Source organism: Haliaeetus albicilla, chromosome 1, assembly GCF_947461875.1.
Source record: "Haliaeetus albicilla chromosome 1, bHalAlb1.1, whole genome shotgun sequence".
In the NCBI taxonomy this organism is placed as follows: Eukaryota; Metazoa; Chordata; class Aves; order Accipitriformes; family Accipitridae; genus Haliaeetus; species Haliaeetus albicilla.
In genome coordinates this window covers 34,037,266-34,060,753 of record NC_091483.1, presented here as the reverse complement: position 1 = coordinate 34,060,753, position 23,488 = coordinate 34,037,266, and the positions used below count along the sequence as shown (strand labels likewise).

The 23,488-nt window shown below is 40.1% G+C and overlaps 1 protein-coding gene across 1 annotated transcript in view; it reads right to left on the bottom strand.

The window, feature by feature from the left end:
* The window catches only part of SNCA (synuclein alpha), a 72,668-nt gene that overhangs the window by 978 nt on the left and 48,202 nt on the right, over positions 1–23,488 (bottom strand). The window contains exon 5 of the mRNA XM_069784641.1: positions 690–779. Coding sequence (XP_069640742.1) covers positions 690–779 — 90 coding nt within the window. The remainder of the gene's footprint in view (positions 1–689; positions 780–23,488) is intronic.

Sequence of the window (23,488 nt, the reverse complement as noted above, 5' to 3'; positions counted from 1 at the left end):
TCAGTAAATCATTTAAACGTGTGTTTAACTATGGGTATGTGAGCAGCCCCCAGAATTTCAGTGATATTCAAGGTGTTAGTGATCAAGTGTGACTTTAAGTCTTTTACTGGATCATGGCCTAAATGTTTTATACCTCTCATTTTCAGCCTAATTATCTGCACTACTGTAAAACTGCCACTCCAACTACCAGTGCATCATGCCAGACATTGTAGTAATATTTTAGATAGCAGGTTCATGAAAAACAAAATAATTTACTCCCATAATTGCATTAACTTTAGAGTATAATAAAGAATTATTGTGTTTTACAAAGCATGATGCTTTGATAAATGGCCAAGCTATTAAAACAATCTCTGAAGATGCTGTTTTTCCCATATTACCTATCAAACACAAGAAAAAGATACAAATTTACTGTGGATTGCTCAGAAACCCAGGCACAAGTGTTTTGAAACACACACAATACTTTCCTGTTAAACTTCTTTACTATCAAGAGAGCAATGGATTTTCTGATTCCCAGCACTACACCTCTGGGAGATCTTGGCCAAAAGGGACTGCGCTTCTGCTGTGCCCTTGCAGCTCACAGCACCAGCCTGTGCCAGGCTAATGTAACCCGAGCATGCAGCCCCCTCCTGTGCCCTCCTCCTACGCCCTCCTCCTACGTGCAGTCACAGCGAATACCACAACAGATTTACCTCTGGAGGCATTTTGTAAGCCTCATTCTCAGGATCCACAGGAACATCTGTGTTATTCACCATTCCCTCCTGCAGGAAACCTTCTTCATTCTACATTTAAAACAGGGAAAGAAAAGTGACAGACTGTAACTGCTTGCCTTGTCATTTATGCCAAAGCGTGCCTTTCCTCCCCTTCAGTGGTTGACTTCTTGGCCTGTCCTTTGGTTGCCAGGGGTTGTGAAGAGCTAGAGGACATCAGGTCCAGAGAGATCTCCGTGTTCCACAGGGGTATCCATGGGAATGAATACTGTCATCTTTCTAAATAGCTGAAGTGCTGATATCCCATTTCTCTCTTGCCACGGACAGGCCAGCAAGTCAATCTGAACAAAAGAACTGTACCGCCACCAACTTGCTGAATATCTTTGGAAAATATTTTAATCCCACAGAAAATGCTTTGGTCAAGTCATGAAGCAAACAAAACCAAGATTTTGCTCCTTAAAAAACTGATCTGGGAAACACAGTCCCACACAAATTGTTTAAGTAGGTTATCACATTAATTTCTGTTTAACTACTTGGGGGAATACAGTCACAGGTATGCACAAGTAGTTTTAAAAGCAGGCCAAAAGAATTGGGTAGTATCAAGACACACAAATGAAATAGTAATTCAAGTATATATATTTTTAACGTTAGTAATTCAATTATGTATTTTTTAATGTTATAGACACATCAATCCTCTCATAACTCATTGTTTATTTTAGAGTCTTAGCCTTTTTCCAATACATTTCAAAGCAGCCAAAAAAGGGAGAACTATTGTAACTCAGACTATTCCATGCTGTTTTTTTCCTTCAATTTTAGAACCTAATTGTATTGGGAAGAGTTTTTTTTTTCCTTTAATATGCCAACCAGCATGTTACTGTATGCAGTATTCGTCCATGATACATGGCACTACCTGATACCCAGCTTCTTACACTTTTTTCTGGGCCTCTGTTATTGACCATTATAGAATTGCTTCTATTTTACATAGCAATTTTCATAACAGCCTCTTGGAATTAATGGGATTGTAATGGTGTAAGAAATAACTTGCTGAGTAAGATTACTTAAGTTTTGTCCTAGAATCATAGCTACTATTTACCATCTGAAACAAACACAAATTATAAAGGAAAAAACCCCAAAACATTCCGATTGGGCCAATTCCTGTAGTATTTGTTACTACAGAAGTTCTCAGAGAAGAAACATGAGTTTTGCCAGAACAAAGACTGCAGGAGTTTGACCTGAACTGTAAGAAAATTGATATGAAAACAGGCAGAGTAGCTCAGTGGAACTATTGTGACCACGCTGATTTATATCAGTTGCCAATCTAGACAGAAATGCACTAAAAAACAATTACAGACACTCAGGAAGAAATTCACTTAAAAAAACCCCTGCAGGCTGGTAGCTTAGACAGAAATACAAAATTAAGTAAGTCACAAACCAGACGAATTAGGTAATTCTTCAGAGTCTGCAATTTACAGGATAGTGATGATAAATTAAATTTAGGATCTAGATAAAATGAGGATAAGAGAAGCTAAACCTGAAACTCACCTCTGCAAGTTTAACTTGAAATAGAAAATAATATGCAAAACAGGTGGCACTAAACCCTCTTTACCTTCACACAGTATTTTTCATGCTTCTGCTGTTCATTGTTTGCCACGTATCAGTTCCCTCTGTGGTTTAACCAGGTGACCTTAGTCACAATACTCTGTTCCTCACTTGCTGCATCTCTCCATGCACAAATTGTGACTTTATGTGCCAGATATGAATCCTGTTCTTCCTTGGTTCGGTCATCTTTTCTGCCACTGATGCATGTGCATCTACACGTTTTCACCCTCATCATCAAACTCTGTGATGTGCAGAATTTATACCTATAATGTGGATTCTCTCTAGCTCTTACTTCAGACTTCAAAAGGTCCAGTATGAAGATATCTGGTCCCATTGTGTCTCAGTGGAGCCAGATATGGTTTTTGCTTTAGAAGTAAACAGTATAGTCTGTGTGGAGTCAATGCCTACTATTCTGCCAAGTTCCCTCCATGCACGTGCCTGCTATCAGTTAACACCCTGCGCTACTCTATGGCATAAATAACATGGACAAATTCCAAAAGTCAAGGGACACCAATGAATAAGGTTGCCAGTATCTTTATTTAGGCCTGTGTCTTCCAGAAGAACTAATAATTTTGGGTGTTCAACATGACAGGTAACTTTTCAAGCATGAAATTATCAGAAAAAAACAGGCCCAATTACAGTTCTGCCCCGGCTTACACTTGAGCTAAGATTATTTGATGTGCAATATTTAATTACCCTAGCTTCTAAACAAATTTTTAGGAGTATTTATGCCTATTTACTTTTATGAGAAGTAGCATCAATCCCTACCAGCTTTGACTGAAATAACTAAATAGTGTGTGTGCGATACAAGTTTTAAAGCTGTTACTGTGCACTTGATCTAACATATCAACTCTAAGGACCTACAGCTCTAGTCTACTGCTCTCCTGTTTAATCCAAAATATAATTTAATTTCTGCTTCCCCTATCATTAAAGAACAGCTTCGGCTAACAATTGGTACATCAAGTAAAACTGTGCCCAAAATCAGTCTTGAGGCTGCACAAGGAAGAAAGCATGCAGCTTAACGTTATCTGTAGCGGGAAAACAGATAGCAAATGAAACTGCCAGGACCATTAGTAACGATGAAGAAAAAGATTTGCCAGCCGAATTTCAAAGAAGAGCTTCAAAGCTCGTATGCTGTTTGTTTGTTAGGAACCTCTGCCATGGGTCTGGACTGTCCATCAGGATTATAGAGGCACAATGCCTAAAAAAGGGCTGAATTTATCATCTTCCCAAGTTCCTTCAGTGAGTTCAGGATGGAGATTCCTCTACAGCTTCAAATAAAACAATCAGCAGCACTAGTGAAATACAGCATCAACCACAACACCAATATTTTTTTCAAATGAAGCAAATCATAAGCCATACCAAACCATCAAAGGAAATATTTGCCTAGGAAAGGCTTATCACCTTCGTCCAGCTGCAAACGGTAACACAAACACCACCTTTCATGTTGATGTCACTGCAGTTCAGATGAGAATGACATTACTCAAGGTCACATTTGTTATGTTTAAATGTATCACATAGGTGACCACATCATTTTTAATGGTGGCTTTCTCTCCTTCTGAGGTACTGTCCCCCCAAAGTTAGGATATCACAAAAGTAAACAACCACCCCCAGTAACACAGAGCCATCTAAGGTACACCTTACATCATTATTTACCTCCTTTAAAACAAAGAAATGCAATTTTATGTTCTCATGATCAATAATTCCATATCCTAATTCAGTTATGGAAGAGGAAAAACACCCAACAGACCAATTCTTGTCTTAGTATGAAAGACATATTTTTCTCTTGAAGCTGCCACCTCTATTCTTAAACCATAGAGAAGGGCATTTCCAGAGGGAAAGTTTTTTATTAGAAGATCTGAAAAGGTAAACAAAAGCTTCTCAGGGGTGAAGTCAGTTTTTAAGTGGGGAGCATGAGCTCTTTTGCAGGGAAAACACTTTAAAAAGGGAAAATTACAACTCAACAATGAACAAGGTGTTAAAAGAATGGCAAGGTGAAGACCTCTTTTTGTCCCCTGAGGATTCCCATAAGAAAAAGCAAATGCCCACCTATATCTTGGTTTGAAGCATGGTCAGTCTGGGTAAGACTTGTATTTCCACTTCTCCAGAGAGTCTTGTGCTCTCAGACCCCCTGTTATGGAAAGCAAGCTTCTGTGGCTAGCCAGAGCAGAGCACACCACGCCACACTGCTGTTCCCAGGTACCAATAGTGGTGTCAGTTTGTGCTATCAGCACTCCTGCCTGCCTTGCCAAAGCTTCATAACTATCAGACTTGTACAGCCCAAGACCTACATGCTATCAGGCTACCTTGCAAGCCCACCCACACCTTCCCTGGGAATGAACAGCTACGGCATACGCCTCCCTCCCAAAGCATGCTGTGCTCTCATTTTGTTGAGCAACTCATGTAATTTTACAAACAAAGGGGAGACAGTGTCCCATCATTGTAAAGTGGTACATTTGCATGACCCTGGGGGCCAGTTCTGACTCAAGGAACAGGTACAAAATAACTGGTATACAAGAGTGGCAAAAATAAGATGTGAAGTAGAACTTACTTGCTGCAATGGCTCAAAAATTTTGACTCTTCTTCCTTTACTATGGGAATGAATCCTCCTAAGCTATGTGCATGACAGTGTGAAATGACCCACTTTTGCAATAAAATAGTAATCGAACTAATTAAAAAGTCTTCCTGAAGACCTGGCCCTGTTGAAATTATAGAGTATTTGCCAAAACTTCAGGCCTATTCCTTTTAACAGGAAACGTCACCAAATGGGTTTCTCTTATTTCAGTGTTTTTGGTGAAAATCACACCCCATTCTTTCCCTTCAACCTCTTTCCCACCGTATAACACTCTTGGGTGAAGGGGAGAGACTGTTTAAGATCCCGTACACATGGAACAGAGACCAAGTGATCTGCTCATGGTACCACACCTATGTCAGCACCATGTGGTGAAATGGTCACCTTCAGGAGTGTGCACTCAGCCCTCTCGGTGACGTGTCTTTGAACGCCAAGTTACTGTCATCAGAAATAAATTATTTTATCTCAAGTCATGGACCAAAGCAACGTCAAAAGGAAGTACAGTAATTTTAATTTAGCAGCTGATCTAGGCATTATAATTTACTATCTCTCTGGCTAGTAACACATTTTTTCTTTCCATTATGAATGCTGAAGGAGTCCCACAGTCATGTATATTCTCATGATTACTGGAGACTATTTCCTTCTGGAGTGATTCCATATTCTGCAATAAATAAACCAAGCTACCAAAGTGTCAGCTCTTAAAACATTTATACTGGCAAGAGGAGATCACCCTGGAAGTCACTTCCACTAATCACAGAGGTCAGAAGGCACCTCCGGAGATCATTAGTCCAACCTCCCAGCTCAGCGCAGGGTCACCTACAGCAGGTTGCTCAGGGCCATGCCTGGTTGGGTTTTGACCATCCCCACAGATGGAGACACCACAATCTCGCTGGATAACCTGGTCCAGTGTTTGACTACTCGCACAGTGAAAAAGCTTTTCCTTACATTTAAATGGAGTTTCCTGCATTTTATTTAGTGCCCACTGCCTCCTGCTATTTCACCGGGCACCGCTGAAGAGTCTGGTTCAGTCTCCCTTATCACCACCGCATCAGGTATTTATACACATTGATAAGCTCCCCTCATAAACTTTCACATTCATGTTGTTTCACACTTTCTGATTTTCTATCTGTTCTTGAGACCTCTGAAATTTCCCATGCAGATGATGTGGGAGGATTTTTTCCTCTAGTAGAAAGCTCTACTGTCCACAATCAATTATATACATAAAAATAAGGTGAGACTTGCCTCAAACACCTAACAAATTAATGTAACATAAGAAGTCATAGTTAATTTCAACAAAATTGATTACTATAAACTCAACAAACATTGGTCACAACACATCACTTGCCAGTCTGTTATTGAGTGTTTTATAATTATTGACTAGCTGTGAACCAAGGTAAGAGGCACTATGGAAAAAGCAGTGAATTAGAACAGGGGAAAAGCTGGTTTACAAGGTAATTTTGGTACACCTCTTTTGTAAAGACCTTTAAAGTCCCTTTTGGAACGTCCTTTGAGACCTACAATGAAATGTTCTATGCAAAGCGTTTTTTAACATAGTCCAGTTTGTTGTACATACATACCAGCTGGTACATGGGGGGGCTTGAAATAAAAATAAGAATGTAAAAAATAAAAATAAAAAAATCACATCCAATAGCATTATTACCTTGAAAAATTACCATGTACTATTAGATTAGAGCAAGGGTAGTATTGCCCTATACTGTACTTCCGAGCCCTGTGCACACCAAGGACAGAACTGGCAGAGATGTGGGATGTGGTGTTTGGTGAACAAGCCCAAACAGTGCTTTCCTGACTCAGCAATGGAAAGGACAGTCCCATCAGGGAATTTGATATTCCCCGAGCTCTTCAACTGATCCAAGTAGCTCGTCTGGAGAAGCAGCCATGACTGCTTCCTGCCTGCCTGACTGCCATGGTCACGTACATCTTTGTGAGCCCGGATACTAAGTCTAGTCCAGTACTAGTGAATTATTGAATTTGCTGTTGTCACAGTCTGGATAATTGTACTACTAATCCGTCTTTATTACCACACCATGATTTAGAGATAAATTGTTTATCCCTAAAGCTGTTGGTCTAGCGCCTGTTATCACACCCCAAACCTATAACTCAGCAGGGCTGCCTTAAGCCCTTACAACTGGTAACTGAATATCCCTCCAGCCTCACTAAACCCATTTAAATTTGATATTATGCACCCTGTAAGAACTTTCTTCAGGAACTGTCAGCCACTATATGGTGGAGCTTAAAGAATTTTGGGATTCCTTTTGTATACCGAGTGCAGCTGTCCAAATTCACCTCTTGCTACAAGCTGAATAGCAATTTGCTGTGCCAATGGGCTTAAAATTCCCCTTTGAAAAGAAAATAATTTGTATGCTTTTTTCTCCACCAAATATCAGGGTATTTAGGGGCTAGATATTGGACTTAAGTGAACAAATAACTGTCTTTTCCATTTGGTAACTTATTTTTTGCAGGTATTTTGACTGTAAAGTCTAACTTACCTGATGGGAGAAAACCCCTTGAACAAAACAGCAATTTCCCAACAACTTGCAAACCAAAGATATGCTAAAATGGCCTCAATTTATTTACTGTCCTAGTCCTAAGGTATTAAATATATGGTGCTGACTGGTTATAACTGAGCTGCCAGGTTAGCTTAGCATGCTCTAAAGCTCCCGCTCACTCACTGCCATAGTCAGTGCCTCCAAGCCTTGGCTGCGAATGACAAAGCATTAGCTGCAGTCTAGTGGTTTTACTCCAGAGATACTGAGAGGAGACATACCTGTGCACTAGTTAGAAGTAAGCTGTTTTAATTATCCCTAAGCTAAACACCTAGGTGAAGGAAATGATGAGAAAGCATTATGTGTGAACGAAACTAGATGTTCAGTGCACAACTCATTTAGACTACCAATAACTAAATGAGACTACGGCCCTCCTTCTCCTTAAATGGCAAGTGGAAGTGAAAAAGAGACATTTAATTAAACAAATAAATGTCAGTACGATAGCACAGTTCCAATGAAAGGCTAACATAGTGCCTGCAAGTGCTACAGGCTGCATTTTGATTCATGTTTTTATGCCCTTCAGTTAGCAATGACAAAAGTGAAAAGGATAAAGACTGAGGCCTACAGAGAGAGGAACGAACATGAAGACTGTCTAAGTGTCTGTGCTTACAGGTCCCTCTTGGTGTCTATAAATAGCTGGAAATACTTGCTGTTTACAGAAATTTATGAACTGTTGTAAATTCCTAGAAAAACAAATTTCAATACAACATAGATTGTGTATATTTTTGTTTCTTTCCTTTAAAATTCCCCATTTAGTATTACTTGTAAAGATGAGACTCAACTCAGTTCAGAGTACATCAGGAACACTTCTGTGAGCAATCAACTTTCCTCAAACTCAGATTCATGTTTTACATTAACCAGGCTGGTGAAGTACTAACTAGAGCTGCTGGTATGTTATTTGCTGATAAATGGATGTGGATTACATGGGGAACCCACCTATTGCCCAGCTCAGACCAGCAGGTCATATCAGTTCTAAAGTGATGGACATGTGCATTAATTACACGTGACTTAAAATAACAGGTTGCCTAGGAGCTGAGAGAATGTGCCATCAGTAACGCATGTAAATGCATGCAGAACACACAGTCCTTTCAGCTTCACCCTTTTCAGCTTCCCAAATCTATGGTGACATTGAAAACTCCACAGGTAGGGAAAGAAAAAGCTAGAGCTTATCATTTAGAAAGACTGAATTTATAATTGCAAAATAGTGGGAATGATATATGCTAACTAAACATCACATCAGGGGCAGGTGGTCACAGCTGTGCCTCACTTGACATTCTCCTGAACAAGGTAGAGCAGCATAGGTCAATAAAAATATTTTAGGGTAATTGATCTGCTTAAACAATATCCACTATCAACATAGTGATTTACATTCTCAAAATTGAAGTTTCAGAGTACAGTTTCACAGAAATCTTGAGTCCAGTAATACCACTATTTTCAATAAGGATTTGGAAGAAGGACTAGGGACTGCACTTACCTGTATGCTCAGTCTTACACATTAAGAAGGAACAATAAACAGCCTGAGTTTATTTTTGTTATTCTTCCTACATAGTTCAAAGATACCATGACAAAGCTGAATATGTGACTGAAATAAATAAGATGCAGCTCAATAGGAAAAGGTGTTAATATGCTGCACTTAGGCACTCACCAAATCGAAGAGGAAGGACAAACAGAACACAGAAAAGAATTACAAAGTCAAAGAATAATATAAACCAGCAATGCCATGTTACTGCAAAAAAGGCAAGCCATTCTCTCATGTATTAACAAGGCCTGTGAGGTAATCTACTTGGTCTAATCCAGCCCAAGGGTGCCTTCTCCTGAATATAGAATTCAGCCTACACTTTGCTGGGGATGTTGGGATATCCCAAAAGGAATACAGCAGGAATGATCACATCCTAGAACAGAGAGAAAAGATGAAGGAACCTGTCAGGAAAGTATAAGTGAACTAGGTTTATATGATCCTAAAGGAATCGCCTTAATAAGTCTTTAAGAACAGCCTGGCCCTACATCTGTCAGGAGCTCCATGGCATTAGCTAATCCCATCTGTCCCCCTGCAGCAATGGAGGATTCTCCAATCTGTATGAACCCATCACCAAGAATGACCTCCAAGTATGATACCTGAGCTTTGTCTTCATTAAATAAAGCTAGAACATAATGATATATGATCTTGACTGATCACATTAACTAAGACAATGGTACACATCAGCTTTGCAGTCAGCACAGAAATGAGCAACATTGTTTGGATTTGGCTCCATTAAGTCAGTAAAGATGATTTTAAACAGCATGGTCCCAGTCAAAGCTGCAAAGTTATTTTACCATATTTTATTGAAAACTGTTTGAATATCATAATCACAACAGTACATAAATTTTTAGCGCAGATAAACTCCAGAAGAAGTTATTTTATAGACTCCATGAGTATATATTCTCTTTCCTAAGAGACAAAATTAAAGGACAAAAATGAGCTCCCTCTAAAAGAATTCTCCACTCACGCAAACAGTTCATTCAATGCTGCATTATCTAAAACAGCAATCTCTAAACCATAGTTATTTCTCCTAGTCTTAGAAAAAGTCCCCTATACAGAACTGCAGGACCAGCCACCCTCTAGCATCATGAACAGCATGAGTTCCCACCCCATTACACATAGCCCCAGAGACAGCACACATTTCAGTTCTGTACCCCATCTTGTGTGAGTGCATTCAGAAAGCAATAAAGTAACTTCACTCATTTCCAAGGAAGTTTTTAAAGAAAGAGATCTCTACAGGTAGTGGAAAGAGGGTAGGATTTTCTTCCTTTTGCTTTTCTGTAGAGTATGAGTGGATAAGCTAATGCAATCAGCATTGACTCATTTGCTTTTACTCTCCAGCACACTGAGCTGTGGGCTGACAGGAGAGTTAGTGGCAGCACGGTCACCTTCAAAGGCTGTAATTGATTGACAGGACATGCTGTTAGTGAAGTTGTTACCCTTCAGTTATTATCAGTGAGCAACTCTCTAAAGTGTTGCTTTAATTCCAACCTATTACAACCCTTTATGTAGCCAGGGAATTTTAAAATATGTTTCTTCTAAGGAAAAAAACAACAGCTGCACTGAAAAACACCTGCAACAATTATTTGAACTATAAAGGTTTCAGGAGCATTTCTTGCAGTTGTGATCTATTCAGCAGCAGATCAAACACTACAAAAGACTAGAGAGTCAGCCTGCATTTTAAAATTCATATTCCTGAAGTATCCCTCTTCATCTAGAAGCAAGTATACAACTATTCAGAGCTTTCACTTGCATTGGGAAAGATTACTTCACAGTCCAGTGGCGTGAAATACAAACATCACAAACATCTCTTCTGCTTATTCTTCTCCTGTAGAAGAAGAAAGAATTCTTTTTAACTAAGTGGAAAGAATTATTTAGTAAAGATTACTTAGCAAGGTGTAGAAGGTGAGGACACTCTGAAAGGACTAGTACCTAAAATATATAATACTTGAGTATCTGCATTTTCTTTCCCTCCTCACCCAGCACTGTTACTGTTATCTTTGCTTTTCATTTCTGGCTTGGATGAGGGAAAGCATCAGACTGAAGTCTGCTATCTTCTACAGTGCATGTGAGTGGAGTTCAAAGCAAAACAGCCTTTCCCAGGCCAAATTCTGCTCTTATCTATGTCAATATAAGCCTGGTGTAACTCTTCACCTTACTAAGCCATTTTTGTACTCATACCTGTACCTCTGAGAGCAGCCTGTCTTTATGATCCTCTTTTCAGACATCTGCTGCTGTTCCAAAAGGGATACATATCATAAAAATCTTCACCACTTCTTCGTATGTAGAAAATCATAAGAGTGCAAGTTTGGGTGGCCTTGAGGAGCCACCTAAGTCACACCTCTGCTTTAGGCAGGTTCAGCTTTCCCTAAATGATTCCCAACAGATGTCTGCGAAAAGCCACCTTAAAAGCCTCCAGTGACAAAAATTGTGCAGCATCCCCAGGCAATCTATTCCTGCACTTAATTACTGTTACCGTTAGCATCTTTCTTGGTGTCTAACCTCGATCTCCCTCACTACCATTTAGCACCAGTATTTCTAGTCCTATTCCCAGTGGACACAGTCCTCTTGCTCTCTGTCGCAAGGCTTTGATGCTGGAAAAACTGCTACCCTGACTCATTTCAGTCTTCTCTGGACTAAACCAGCTTGTTCAGTCCATCCAACGCAGTTAGGAAAAACCTGTTGAGCATCCACTATTCCACATCTCTGGTGCTCAATTTGTGAGAGCTGCACACAAGGTAAGTCTTGCTAGAGCCGGCATGTGGCTGCTTGGTGTTTGGAGCAGAGTCAAGTAGGGCAGAGATGCTGCTCATCAGGCTGATAGAGGAAAAGGAGGGCAAGGCCCAGTGGTGTCTAACATCAGAAAACTACCTGAACCAGTGTGGGCTGATGATCTCCTCAGCCATAAATGGAGCTTCAAAGGGGAATTGTTAACTGCACCATTTTTACCAGAAAGAGCCTTCTATTAATAAACTCTGTCAAACCATCTGAAATTAAAATGCAGAGCTGCTTTTAAAGGATCAAAGAAGTATAGAATGTTAGTTGTCAGAATTGTTAGAATGACACGTTCCCTCTGGTCCTTTTCTATTATTAATCACAGTAGCTCCCCAAACTTCACCTGCTAAGCAGGGGTCTGCCCTCTGCACCCGGGAATGCACTGGAGTCACAGCAAAACAATCACCATAAACTGCTACAATTCACAAGAAGTAGTTGGTCCCACAGCCACAAGGAGCGTAATGAAAGGGAAATATTGTCCTCTTCTCCACATCTGCTTTTTTGACTTGAGAGAAGGGACTCCACTCATACTCCAGCCACTGCTGCATTAATATTTAAGCATACGAGAGGAAAAAATTATGCATACACACCACAGAGGTAGCACACAAAAAAGTAGTTGAGGTAAAGCATTCATTCTGTTCACTACATCCAGAACAGCAGGTAAAACCACATTTCTGTCAGGAAGTTTTGTGTGAAGTACTGCTTAGCAGCTGCACTCATTACACCCTCTACTTTGGGGATAAATAGAAAAAAACAAAACCAAACCACTTTTCTTCAAATTCACAGCATAAGTCAGCTACATGTCATTTACAGAAGTTCAGATGAAGTTGTAGAAGAATAATTTCATGCATGTCATGCCAATGAGAATGATTATCAAAGCTTATTCTATAGAGACGAGGGTACTCAGTTAAAACAGAGGAGGAATTGAGAGAACGCATGTGGCAACTCTACTACAGTCACTACAGTTCTTTCTCCTACAAGCCACATTCGCAGTTTCTGCAATGGACATTGATATGCTGCCCAGAGCAATACAACATCTTCAGCATTTATGTTCTCACTATGATGGAGCTCTTTTATATTTTCAATACTTGGGATGATGCAAAAAGACTGGCAGGATGAGTCCATGCTTCAGAAAAAGATGTGCATTTATGAAATGATTCCCTGTAGTTTGAAAACAACACAAAAACCTATCTGCTACCAGACATAAAGATGTTTCTCTATATGTGCTGCTTGGTGAACATTTCAGATGAGAATGAGAGCCAGATCTTGAGAATCATCCATGCAGATCTGAACACAAAACAACTCACTTGCATGATTGTCACAGCCAGATGCCCAAGTGTTTGCAAATGCTTGAGCAGTATCAGTTAGACACCCAGCTGGTGAATTTATGTCCAAATGCCATTTTAGAAATGAGCCATACTAGAAAATACTTATGTGGAATATGCGGCTAAATGTAGTTTGCCATGAACAAACAAACTAAATGAAATTCAGCAGTATGCTATATTTGTCTTTTAATCATGATTTCCAAATCATTTTGTTTCAGTTATCTAATGATAAGTATTTGTGCATTCCCATCATAGGTGTACTTCAATGGCTGTCATTAAAGTATGATAATTTTTGTAGTGTTTTAGCATAAAGCCAGTTGACGTGTTTACTATTTCATAATAATTATTGTTCAACAAGCAGATTCAATGAGAAACCATACTACTGAAAATAGCAGTGGTTTCTGTTATACATGTGTATCATTTCTGTAAGAGCAGGCAACAAACCAACTGGGTCTTATTCTCTGGTTTAGTCACCCATCTGCCAAGAATTATCCAAGAAAGGCAGTGGCATTGGAAATTGCAACAGCGACTGCTCTAACATTATTAATCTCTTTCCTATACTTGCAACATTCCAAACATATACATATAAAGAGTGGATGCTTAGAGGGCTACATTTACCTAAACAGGAGACACTTCTGCCAGGATGTGCCTCGGACCATCTAGCATCTAGCTCAAAAAGCTATTTACAGAATAATAACTAGTACCACAAATATTCAGAAGCATTTTTCTGAATAGATTCTTGCAGAAAAGGAATTCAACACATTCTTTGCAACAGCGACAACAAATGTATACCATATGTAAGCAATCTGATAAAAGAAGCTTAAAATAACATTACTAGTGAAAGCTTAAAAGCTGATCTACTTGAACTTGAATTATTTTTACACATTTAAATTCATATAAGCCCTGATTCAGCAAAAGATTTTCAAGCATACACTAAAGCAAGTAGTTAGGTCCATGGAAGTCAAAGCCTTTACATAGATTTAATACTAAAAAAAACACTGTAGTGAATCAAGAACTAACTTCAGAAATCTCAAGTGTTTCAAGTGTCAAAGAACAAACTACTTAATATAAGGTATGACATCTTTGAAATCTGATGCAAACCATTTTTATCCAGTGAAATAGACAGACTCAGCATTTATCCACCTGTAATTTCTCAAATTAAGTCAGTTAACAAGAGAGCTCTTCTACTGTACCCTCAATGCAATAGGAGCATTAAGAGTCACATATAAAGGGACAACATTCAAGCAAAGTGTGTTCCTAATACATGTTCCGATAACTGTGGAAACCAAGATTTACGTAAGTCAAAGCAACTTTGGAGACAATATTCCTCCAATGACTATTCACTGCAGAAACAGAACCCCTTCAGCACTGAAGTTTTTTTTTTTTTTATGTATACTGCTGATGATTACCCTATGCAAAAGAAAACCACTCCAGTACTTTGTGTTGTGTGGGTGATGCTTCCATTTCCCAATTGAGTTAGGCCCAATGTTTATAGCAGGGGTGAAGTATTGTAAATTGGCTTGTATCAGCACAATGACTCAATGATCACTGCGCAAGTGGGAGGACTTCAAGCATTTGACATTGCTCCTCATATTCTTGCTGTCACAAATGCAAATGTTACAGAATTGAAATTCATTTTTATCTTGTCATTCTCAAATCCTAAACGGGACCTTTGATCATTCATCAGCCTGTTAAATATTTAGCAGTCAGGAAGAAAGGATTTTTTTCCTTCTGTGATTGTTTAACATGTGGATACAATGTATCACCATTTGACCATTTCTCCAGAAAAAAAAAATCCTCAAATTAAAAATTGATCTGTCTTCTAAACTTTAATGAAAAAAGAAGATGGAATTAATATAAACAGAAGGTGGGGTTGTGAACCCCACGGGCTACACAATCTGTATGCACAGAACATATGTACATCTTGGTGGCTTCTATGAAATAAATTTTAATTACTGTATCCCCTTTCAAAGCTAAGTACCTTGCAAATAGTGGCTGGAGACACGCTCAACTCATTGAACACAGAATTAACACTACTCTCTTCAAAGGTGTAGGGTTCTGCGGGCACCAATACCCTAAAGCACTTGAACGTGTTAATCCTATTGAAGTGCATGTGATTGTTTTTCATCATAATATTAATCACACACTATGAGGATATGTGTCTCTTTAACTAACGAGCTTAAATTAAACACCTGCGAGCACTGAGAGATAACCAGCCCTGTTGCTCAGGCTTGCCTAAGGAGGGATGACTCCTTCACCCTTCTACCACAAACCCTCTGCTGTGCTTGTTAGCATGTCTGTTATATTAATGACTCATCTACATCGTAAAGCACCAGTTCAGACTTTTCATTAATCACCTTAGCACACTGGCTTCAGCAGTTTGCTCAGACTTCCCGCTCTATGAATCATTCAGGCTTCAGCATTACAAACACAGGGAAGGAGTTTGTGGGCCAGGCCTTGCACTTCAGCAATGACTTTGTAACTTCACAGAAAATACCCTATGGTTGGAATCCTTTTTTTTTCAGCCCAGTGTTGAGTATCTCCTGGATATTTGTTACCAGCCAAAATACTGCCTTCAAAATGTGATTGTTAAATTGCATGGGTGGCCAGGTGGTCACTGCTGGTACATTCTCAGTGATGCGCTTGTACGGAGAATTAGTCATGTACCACAGCCCAGCCTATCTTTCCTGTAGAAAAAGCACTGACTAGTTTGTTCAACAGTATGAAACACCTAGAGTAAATAATGAACGCACTGTACTGCAAATTGATTTATTGTTCAAGGGAAGAAAAAAAAAATCTCCCTCAAAATATTCTGCAAAAGATGCTATATGTTTTATGAGAATGAGAAAGCCACTGAGGAGAGCTGCAGGTTGCAGAGAGGAGCGTTGACTTTTGATGGACTATTGCCACTTTCTCCCGCATCCCAGCCACCACTAGATTAGATTCACAGCTCCTTCTTTACATCCCTTTCAATTTCAATAAACTGTTTCTTAGTTATTTCTAAAACTACTATATTTTATTCCATTTGACAAATGACCTTTTTTTATTAACACTAACTACAAAGTAACTTCGCCTCATACTCTAGATTAAAACAGGTTTTGCACAAATAAACACCAGGGCAAAGTGCACTGTTAGCAAAAACTAACAATGTGTAACTGATATAAATTTATGTCCACCCATTGGTTAGCCCATCAATTTGTTCTCTGATAAAACTTCAAAACTGCTGTCAATCATGCAGACAACCCAAGAGGCTTTATCACAGAGACTAGCAGACTAACTCTCCCTTCTAACTTCTTACATCGATAAGTGTACCATTTGATATAGAGATTAGAACTCAGACACAGTAGCACAAGAAACTTGACAGATACGTAAGTGACACATCAATGCTGTACCACTCCTTGACATAGCACTTTCTTAAAATACATATTTTCTAGGTATCTAGAACCACATATTCAGCAGGTGTATATCAGAGCAGTTGTGCTGACTTTGGACCCCATGACTGATCACTTATCTACCATGATAGATTGCTTATCTACCAAGACTGTAATTTACCCCAAATCATTGCAACTCTAAAAGCAAAATTCATTAAGGCTACAAATCTTCTTGGAGAAGCTTTTATACAGTTTGAACACTCAGATGTAAAATTTAATTAACTGGAATATAAAACACTGATACAATTTCAGAGGAAGACTGGTCACTAATACCATCACAGTGTCATTTGAATTCTCCCGGTACATACACATTAAAGAGCTGAGATGGTCCTGATTAGGCATAACTATTCAACTGCACTGTGTGAAGGCACATAATTTTGGTAGGGACTTAGTTCTGAATGGTCTCACTTGTTCTTCTGAAAGACAGAAGCTGCTCCACAGCAGTTGATGGAGATTTGGTTGTACAAAAAGCAAAATTAAATTTATTAGCTAGTTTATACAGTGAACTTAGCAATGGAAAATGACACAAAACCCCAGAACACTATTAACATAAACCCCAAAGTTCACATTAATGAATACACAGATGTCCATGAAAAAAAAAAAAGGTAAGTATTTTCTTAATATTATAAAGCTGATGAACTTCTCCAATGTTGAAGGAAAAGTAACTTCAAGTAATAGAAGTTTAATGATGAGAGTGATCCTAGGAGAGAAAACACACTCATTTTATCCATCTGTGAGGGCTCATACTGCAGCTGTTCATAACTTCCTGGGCTTTACCCTGTGAAAAATAATCATGTGGAAACCTAGTTTTCCCCTTCTCAGTAACCACAGCTGAAACAGTTATTTGGATATTAGGTTTTGGGCTTGTGTGGCCTAGTGGCAATTCCTTATTTTTGTCTTCTTGTGTCACATTGTTCTGGTTTCTGCTGGGATAGAGTTCACTTTCTTCCTAGCAGCTGGTATAGTGCTATGTTTTGGATTCAGTATGAGAAGAATGTTGATAACACTGATGTTTTCAGTTGTTGCCAAGTAATGTTTAGACTAAGTCACGGATTTTCCAGCTTCTCATGCCCAGCCGGCAAAAAGGCTGGAGAGGCACAAGAGGTTGGGAGAGGACACAGCCAGGACAGTTGACCCAAACTGGCCAAAGGGGTATTCCATACCATGTGATGTCACGTCTAGTATATAAACTGGGGGGAGTTGGGCTGGGGGAATTGCTGCTCAGGAACTGACTGTCAGTCAGCAGGTGGTAAGCAATTGCATTGTGCATCACTTGTTTTGTATATTTCAATTCTTTTATTATTATTATTATTGTCATTTTATTATTGTTATTATCACTATTAGTTTCTTCCTTTCTGTTCTATTAAACTGTTCTTATCTCAACCCATGAGTTAGCGGTTTTTTTCCAATTCTCTCCCCCATCCCACTGGGTGGGGGGCTAGTGAGTGAGTGGCTGCTGCATGGTGCTTAGTTGCTGGCTGGGGTTAAAATACAACACACATCCATCGTAACTGCTTTTCATTGAGACAGTTTGAAATGGTTGTATTTTATTTTATTTTGTTTTAAGTCCGATGAGCAATTTCCACCTCCAGATTATAAACCTGAGCTTTTAAAGTGCTAATGCTTATCTGAGAAGTTTCAGAGCTGTGCTGGTTTTGGCTGGGATAAAGTTAAATTTCTTCATAGCAGCTAGTATGGGGCTATGTTCTGGGTTTGTGCTGAAAACAGTGTTGATAATGCAGAGCATGTTTTTGTTACTGCTGAGCAGGGCTTGCACAGAGCCAAGGCCCTTTCTGCTTCTCACCCCACCCCAGCAGCGAGGAGGCTGGGGGGGGCACAAGAAGTTGGGAGGGGACACAGCTGGGACAGCTGACCCCAACTGACCCAAGGGATGTCCCAGACCATATGGTGTCATGCTCAGCAGATAAAGCTGGGGGAAGAAGAAGGAAGGGGGGGGACGTTCAGAGTGATGGCGTTCATCTCCCAAGTAACGGTTACATGTGTGGAGCCCTGCTTTCCTGGAGATGGCTGAACACCTGCCTGCCGATGGGAAGTGGTGAATGAATTCCTTGTTTTGCTTTGCTTGTGTGCACAGCTTTTGCTTTACTATTAAACTGTCTTTATCTCAACCATGAGTTTTCTCACTTTTACTCTTCCAATTCTCTCCCCTATCCTGCTGGGGGGGAGTCAACACGCAGCTGTGTGGGGCTTAGGTGCCGGCTGGGGTTAAGCCACAACAAGAGCGTAAATTCAGGGGAAAAGAAAATGCTATAGTGATATACATCTGTTTGGGAGGGATGCAGATTTGATAACAATGGGCCACAAAAAAAGAGGTGTCATTGAGCATGTGGTCCAAAACCTTGCAGAAAAATTTTCTTGAACCACAAATATTTTCTCAGATATTTCTAACTTCCATTAATACTCACTCATTTTGCTTCCTTCATACAGTCAAGGCAGAATGTTTGCAGCTTTATCTAAAAGCCTTACAGCACCAATTGATTTAGGAACTCAGTTGTCACTCTGCAGTGAGCAACTAGCAATGTCTAATATCAGGAATATTTCCCTGTAGTGTGACAGGCAAGAAAAATGGAAATACATGACCTTCTGAATATATAGAAATAATAATAATATTAAAAAAATCAACAAAGTAACCCAGACATCAACTGAAAAAGCTTGTTTGTATCTTTTGGGGCACCAGTTCCTAGAGAGTTGGTTAACTTCAGCTCAAGTGGTCTGCTTCAGCCAGGCCAAAGGCACAGATCTCCACACAGAGCTCTCTCCACAAAGGAAGGGGAGCTTTGTGGCTCTATGTGGCTGCCAGGTTGAACCCACAAAAGCCTACAGCACCACTAGAAGTGGATGTACCAGGCTAAGTGGGTAATTCCCTAGCGCTTGTGTCTTGGAAACACCACTCTTAATTTCCTTCCACAGGACAAGTGTCTGTGGCTCGCCTGAAGAAAGCATTCATTCCTCCTCTTGCCTTCCTAAATAAATACCTTTCTGGCACAGATGTGGCTGAGCACAGAAAACAACCTACTTTTATACGTGCTACATATGAGTGATACATTTTGCTGTCAGACAACAGCCTGAGACCTGAGCTCATCGCAGCGAGTGGCAGCCCACAGCTGTCAAAATTCACAGCCCAGCTGAGCTCATGTCTCAGGTGGCTTCGCTTTTCTGCCTGAAACACATTTTGTTTTCCCTTTCTGCCTTTTTTTGGGTTTTTTTGGTTTTTTTTTTACACTTTAGGATCACAAACGCGAACCCAGCAGCCATGTGTTGCCTGCCCCTCAAAGTCACAGCTCCTCTGGCAGATGGCCCCTCAGTGAGGACCTCACCATCCCCATCTCACCGTGCTTTTCACCTTGGGTAAGAGCAGTCCTCCAAGGCCAGTCAGGACTGACCTGTTGCAATGAACAGTCCCCTGCCGTTACATGGGAAGATGTCCTGGCCCAGGGGGCCAGACCTTTGGAAGTGATGAAGCTTCTCTCCTCCACGTCCCCAAAGGACCACCTACCCTGCTCCAAGCCCTATGGTCGCTGCTGGATGGCTGTCAGCACAACTCCTCCAGCATGCCGGCCTGGTAGTTGAAGACTACCAAAATGCAGTACTGACCAAATCAGCAATATCACTCAACACTCCAGCTTGGGGAACATTGATGCTGCTGCTCTACCACTTCAATTCTACATTTTAGCTGACCCTGAGACTTGAAATCTCGGTAAACTATCCAGTAGGTGTTTAAGTGTCCCAGCACAGTAAGAGTACTTATCAAAACACTAAAGGAGCTTTCCAGTTCAAATAAAACAACTTTTTATCCCCTTTCACAATACATTGCCATGACTAAAGCAATCTGACACTGCTCAACAGCCCATATTTAACCAATTGCAAATTAAAAATTGTCTTTCTACATGGGAGTTTAACAAAGTAATTAACTCTAGCTGCTGAGCTTGCCAAAATGCCAAATGAACTCACCCTGCAGAAAGGAAATCCCAGACTGAGTTTCCACTGGAAAGTTTTGCTGGATTAGTTGTACATACCAGGATCATGAAACCAGTCTGTCTTTATTGATATGTCTATACCAGCACCAACTCTCATAATGCAGTTTTTCCACCAGTATAGCATACTCTGAAAAATTTCCTTAAACTAAAACTTTTTTTTTTTTGCTCTAAAAGCTGTGTTGACATTTGGGATGAAGTTCCTCAGAGAGCTATACCAGTACCTCTCTGACTTCTAAATATAATCTTTCCTCAGACATCTATCACAACCTCTCATGGTACACACAGAATCTGTTCAAGCTTTCCATATTCAGTGCCAGATTTAACTCTGCGTTTGCCAGGTTGGGGATAGTATAGATCTGCCAGCACTTCTCTGACATTTCTTTCCTTTCCCATAATTATTAGACTGCGTAGTTAGTAGTTTTCTCCCAGTGCCACATGACTCCTGAGAAAAAAACTATTTCGAAGTCTGTAAAGTTCACAAGCAAAAACTGCCTTTTGATGCTTGCTCTTTACAAACTGCACAGCAGGAACCGGCTCCCAGTCTCTCCCCTGGGCAACCTGCTTCCCACACTGCTTCTTGAGGTTCACTTGAAGTGTGGAGTTACAAGCTTTGTACTGCTACAAAGCCAAATAATCCTAGAGGCTTGCCATGGTTTTGAAGTCATAGGCATGCCATGTTTACTTACAATTTCTGTTTTCTTCAGGAAGTTTTGGAGGGAAAAGTTGAAAATAAAATGCTCACTGCTGATACAAAGCAGTGCCTCCCGAGCACAAACAAATCTTTGTACACACGCAGAGACGCTTTAGGTACCATGCTGTGACATTACCAGATGCGACCATAACACAGTCTCTGCATTCAAAAAATTATGATTATTCTCACTTTTTTTTCTTGTGAGAGAAGGAAAAGGTTAAAATTCAGGTAATGTTCTTTAAAGGGCTACATTAGAGATACTATGATAAGCAAAGTATTAAAAAAATCATGAAACACCATCTGCTCTCCATCTTTTAACGTCTATCAGCATTGCCAGTGTTGCCAACATTAGTCACCCTCCTCATGATATTGAGTGTTTTTTCTTATGCTCTCAGCTCCCATAATCAATATTACACAATTGCATTTTATTTAAAAAAAAATAAATTCCAATCCACCTGATGCCTGAGAAAACTAGTGCAAGCCAGAAGCTCAGAAAAGCGGGTTAAAACTATTCAGACATGTGGACTGGTAAAATTTATTATGATATTAAGTATACTCCAGGGACTATTTTTCAAAGTAGCTCAGCTTCCACAGGAGTACCAAAGGGATAATCAGACTTAAGGTCCAGGGTAGCATATTGAATCTCTCAAAAATCTGGTTTTACCTATGACGACAGAACATTTGAAAAATCCTGTTGCAAGTGCCATTTTTACATTGGCATAGCTCTTGACAGAGAAAACAATTGAACTCTCTGCCTTTGGAAGCCAGGCAATGCTCAAACACTGAACCACACATCAATCACAAGTCTCATTCCTTCTTCATCCAAGCACAGCCCGCGTTAGCGTCTAGAAGAAAGGAGTGAAAGCTCTGCCTCTCCTGCCAACTTTACACTATCAGTACATGCTACTCAGCTGCTTCACATGGTTTTTATTTTTATGTAAAGTGAGGAAGGTTTTTGCTATTCTGAAACAGAAAGTATGTCACAGCCACTGCCTGCTGACACCAGGGTGCAGCTCACGACAAGCACCGTAGGCACTGCAGAGACACCAGCATATCCTTGGCTGGCAGGTAGAGAAGGGCAGCCCAAGCAGTGCTGCTCATAGGTGCTTTTCATCTGACTCAGCACAGCTGAGCTGGGACCTGAGTGACTTGGGTCCCTTTAGGTGTAGCCAGCACCTGGGAAATGCACACAGTACTCCCTGCTCTCTCCCCATTGCATCCCTGGCACAGGTGCCAACCAAAACCTCAGCCCCAGCCTTGCTTGGCCTTTAGTAAGATCCTAAGTCTTTAATCCCATCATCCTGCTCATCTGTTTCAACTAGAAAGTAGGGGCTGCACTACATAAAACCACTCCATTCTCTGCATACTAAGTTACAGCCTGCATCTTTGCAGAATGCTCTGTGACTAATATCTGACTCATGTAAGGCCTGTATCACCAACAACATCTATCACAGCAAGAAAACAAGAGTACTTTCCCTCAGGTTAGATGCTGTTTTGATGACATATGTGTTAAGGAAGAAATACGCAGAAGCCTAGCTAGCTGGTGCAAGCAGGCTTGAAGGAACATGATGTGACCCTGATCCCCACAACCCTTGCTCAGCCCAAGCACTGGTGATTCCACAAGAAAGTTTAAACCAACAATACCCACGAGTTCCACTTATTTTAACAGCAGCACCCCGATGTCCTAATCCTGCTCAGGATTTTTGTATACACATGCTTGAGTTCACATACCCACACAGAAGAACAAACCCAAGCACACACATGGTCCTTTACAAGAACCAAGTCCTGGTGTTTCTTGCAGTGTGATTCATGGGAGGCAATTTTCAGAGTTGCATGTCTTTTGCTTTCTATATTTTCCAATATGAAATAGTGCAGTTAGTAATTTCCTTACATTTGGTACACATTTTTTCCCCTGAGCCAGGAGAAAACCAGGATTTCAGAACATTTGTTTCTTATAAAGTTACCTCCCCCTCTCCTTCGCTGTCAAGATTCCAACCTCAATAAAACAAAACCATTCCTCCCACACACTTAAAACCACTGAGCTCATTAACTACTTAATGAATTTCATGTTTTCCTGCTGCACAGCTGCAAGCCTCAGCCTATTTTATAAGTATCAACTCTTTATTTGTTGTCATTTTTATTACCCAGTTTTGTGCACAGAGGTTTCCTGGGTGCTGCGTGGACTGAGCTATGTTTCTTCACAGTAGGAAATGAAGAAATTAATAGAACAGCAATATTAAAATTAATATTAAAACATTTGATATGTCAAATAAAACTTACAGCAGCAAACCCAGAAGTTCCTAATTA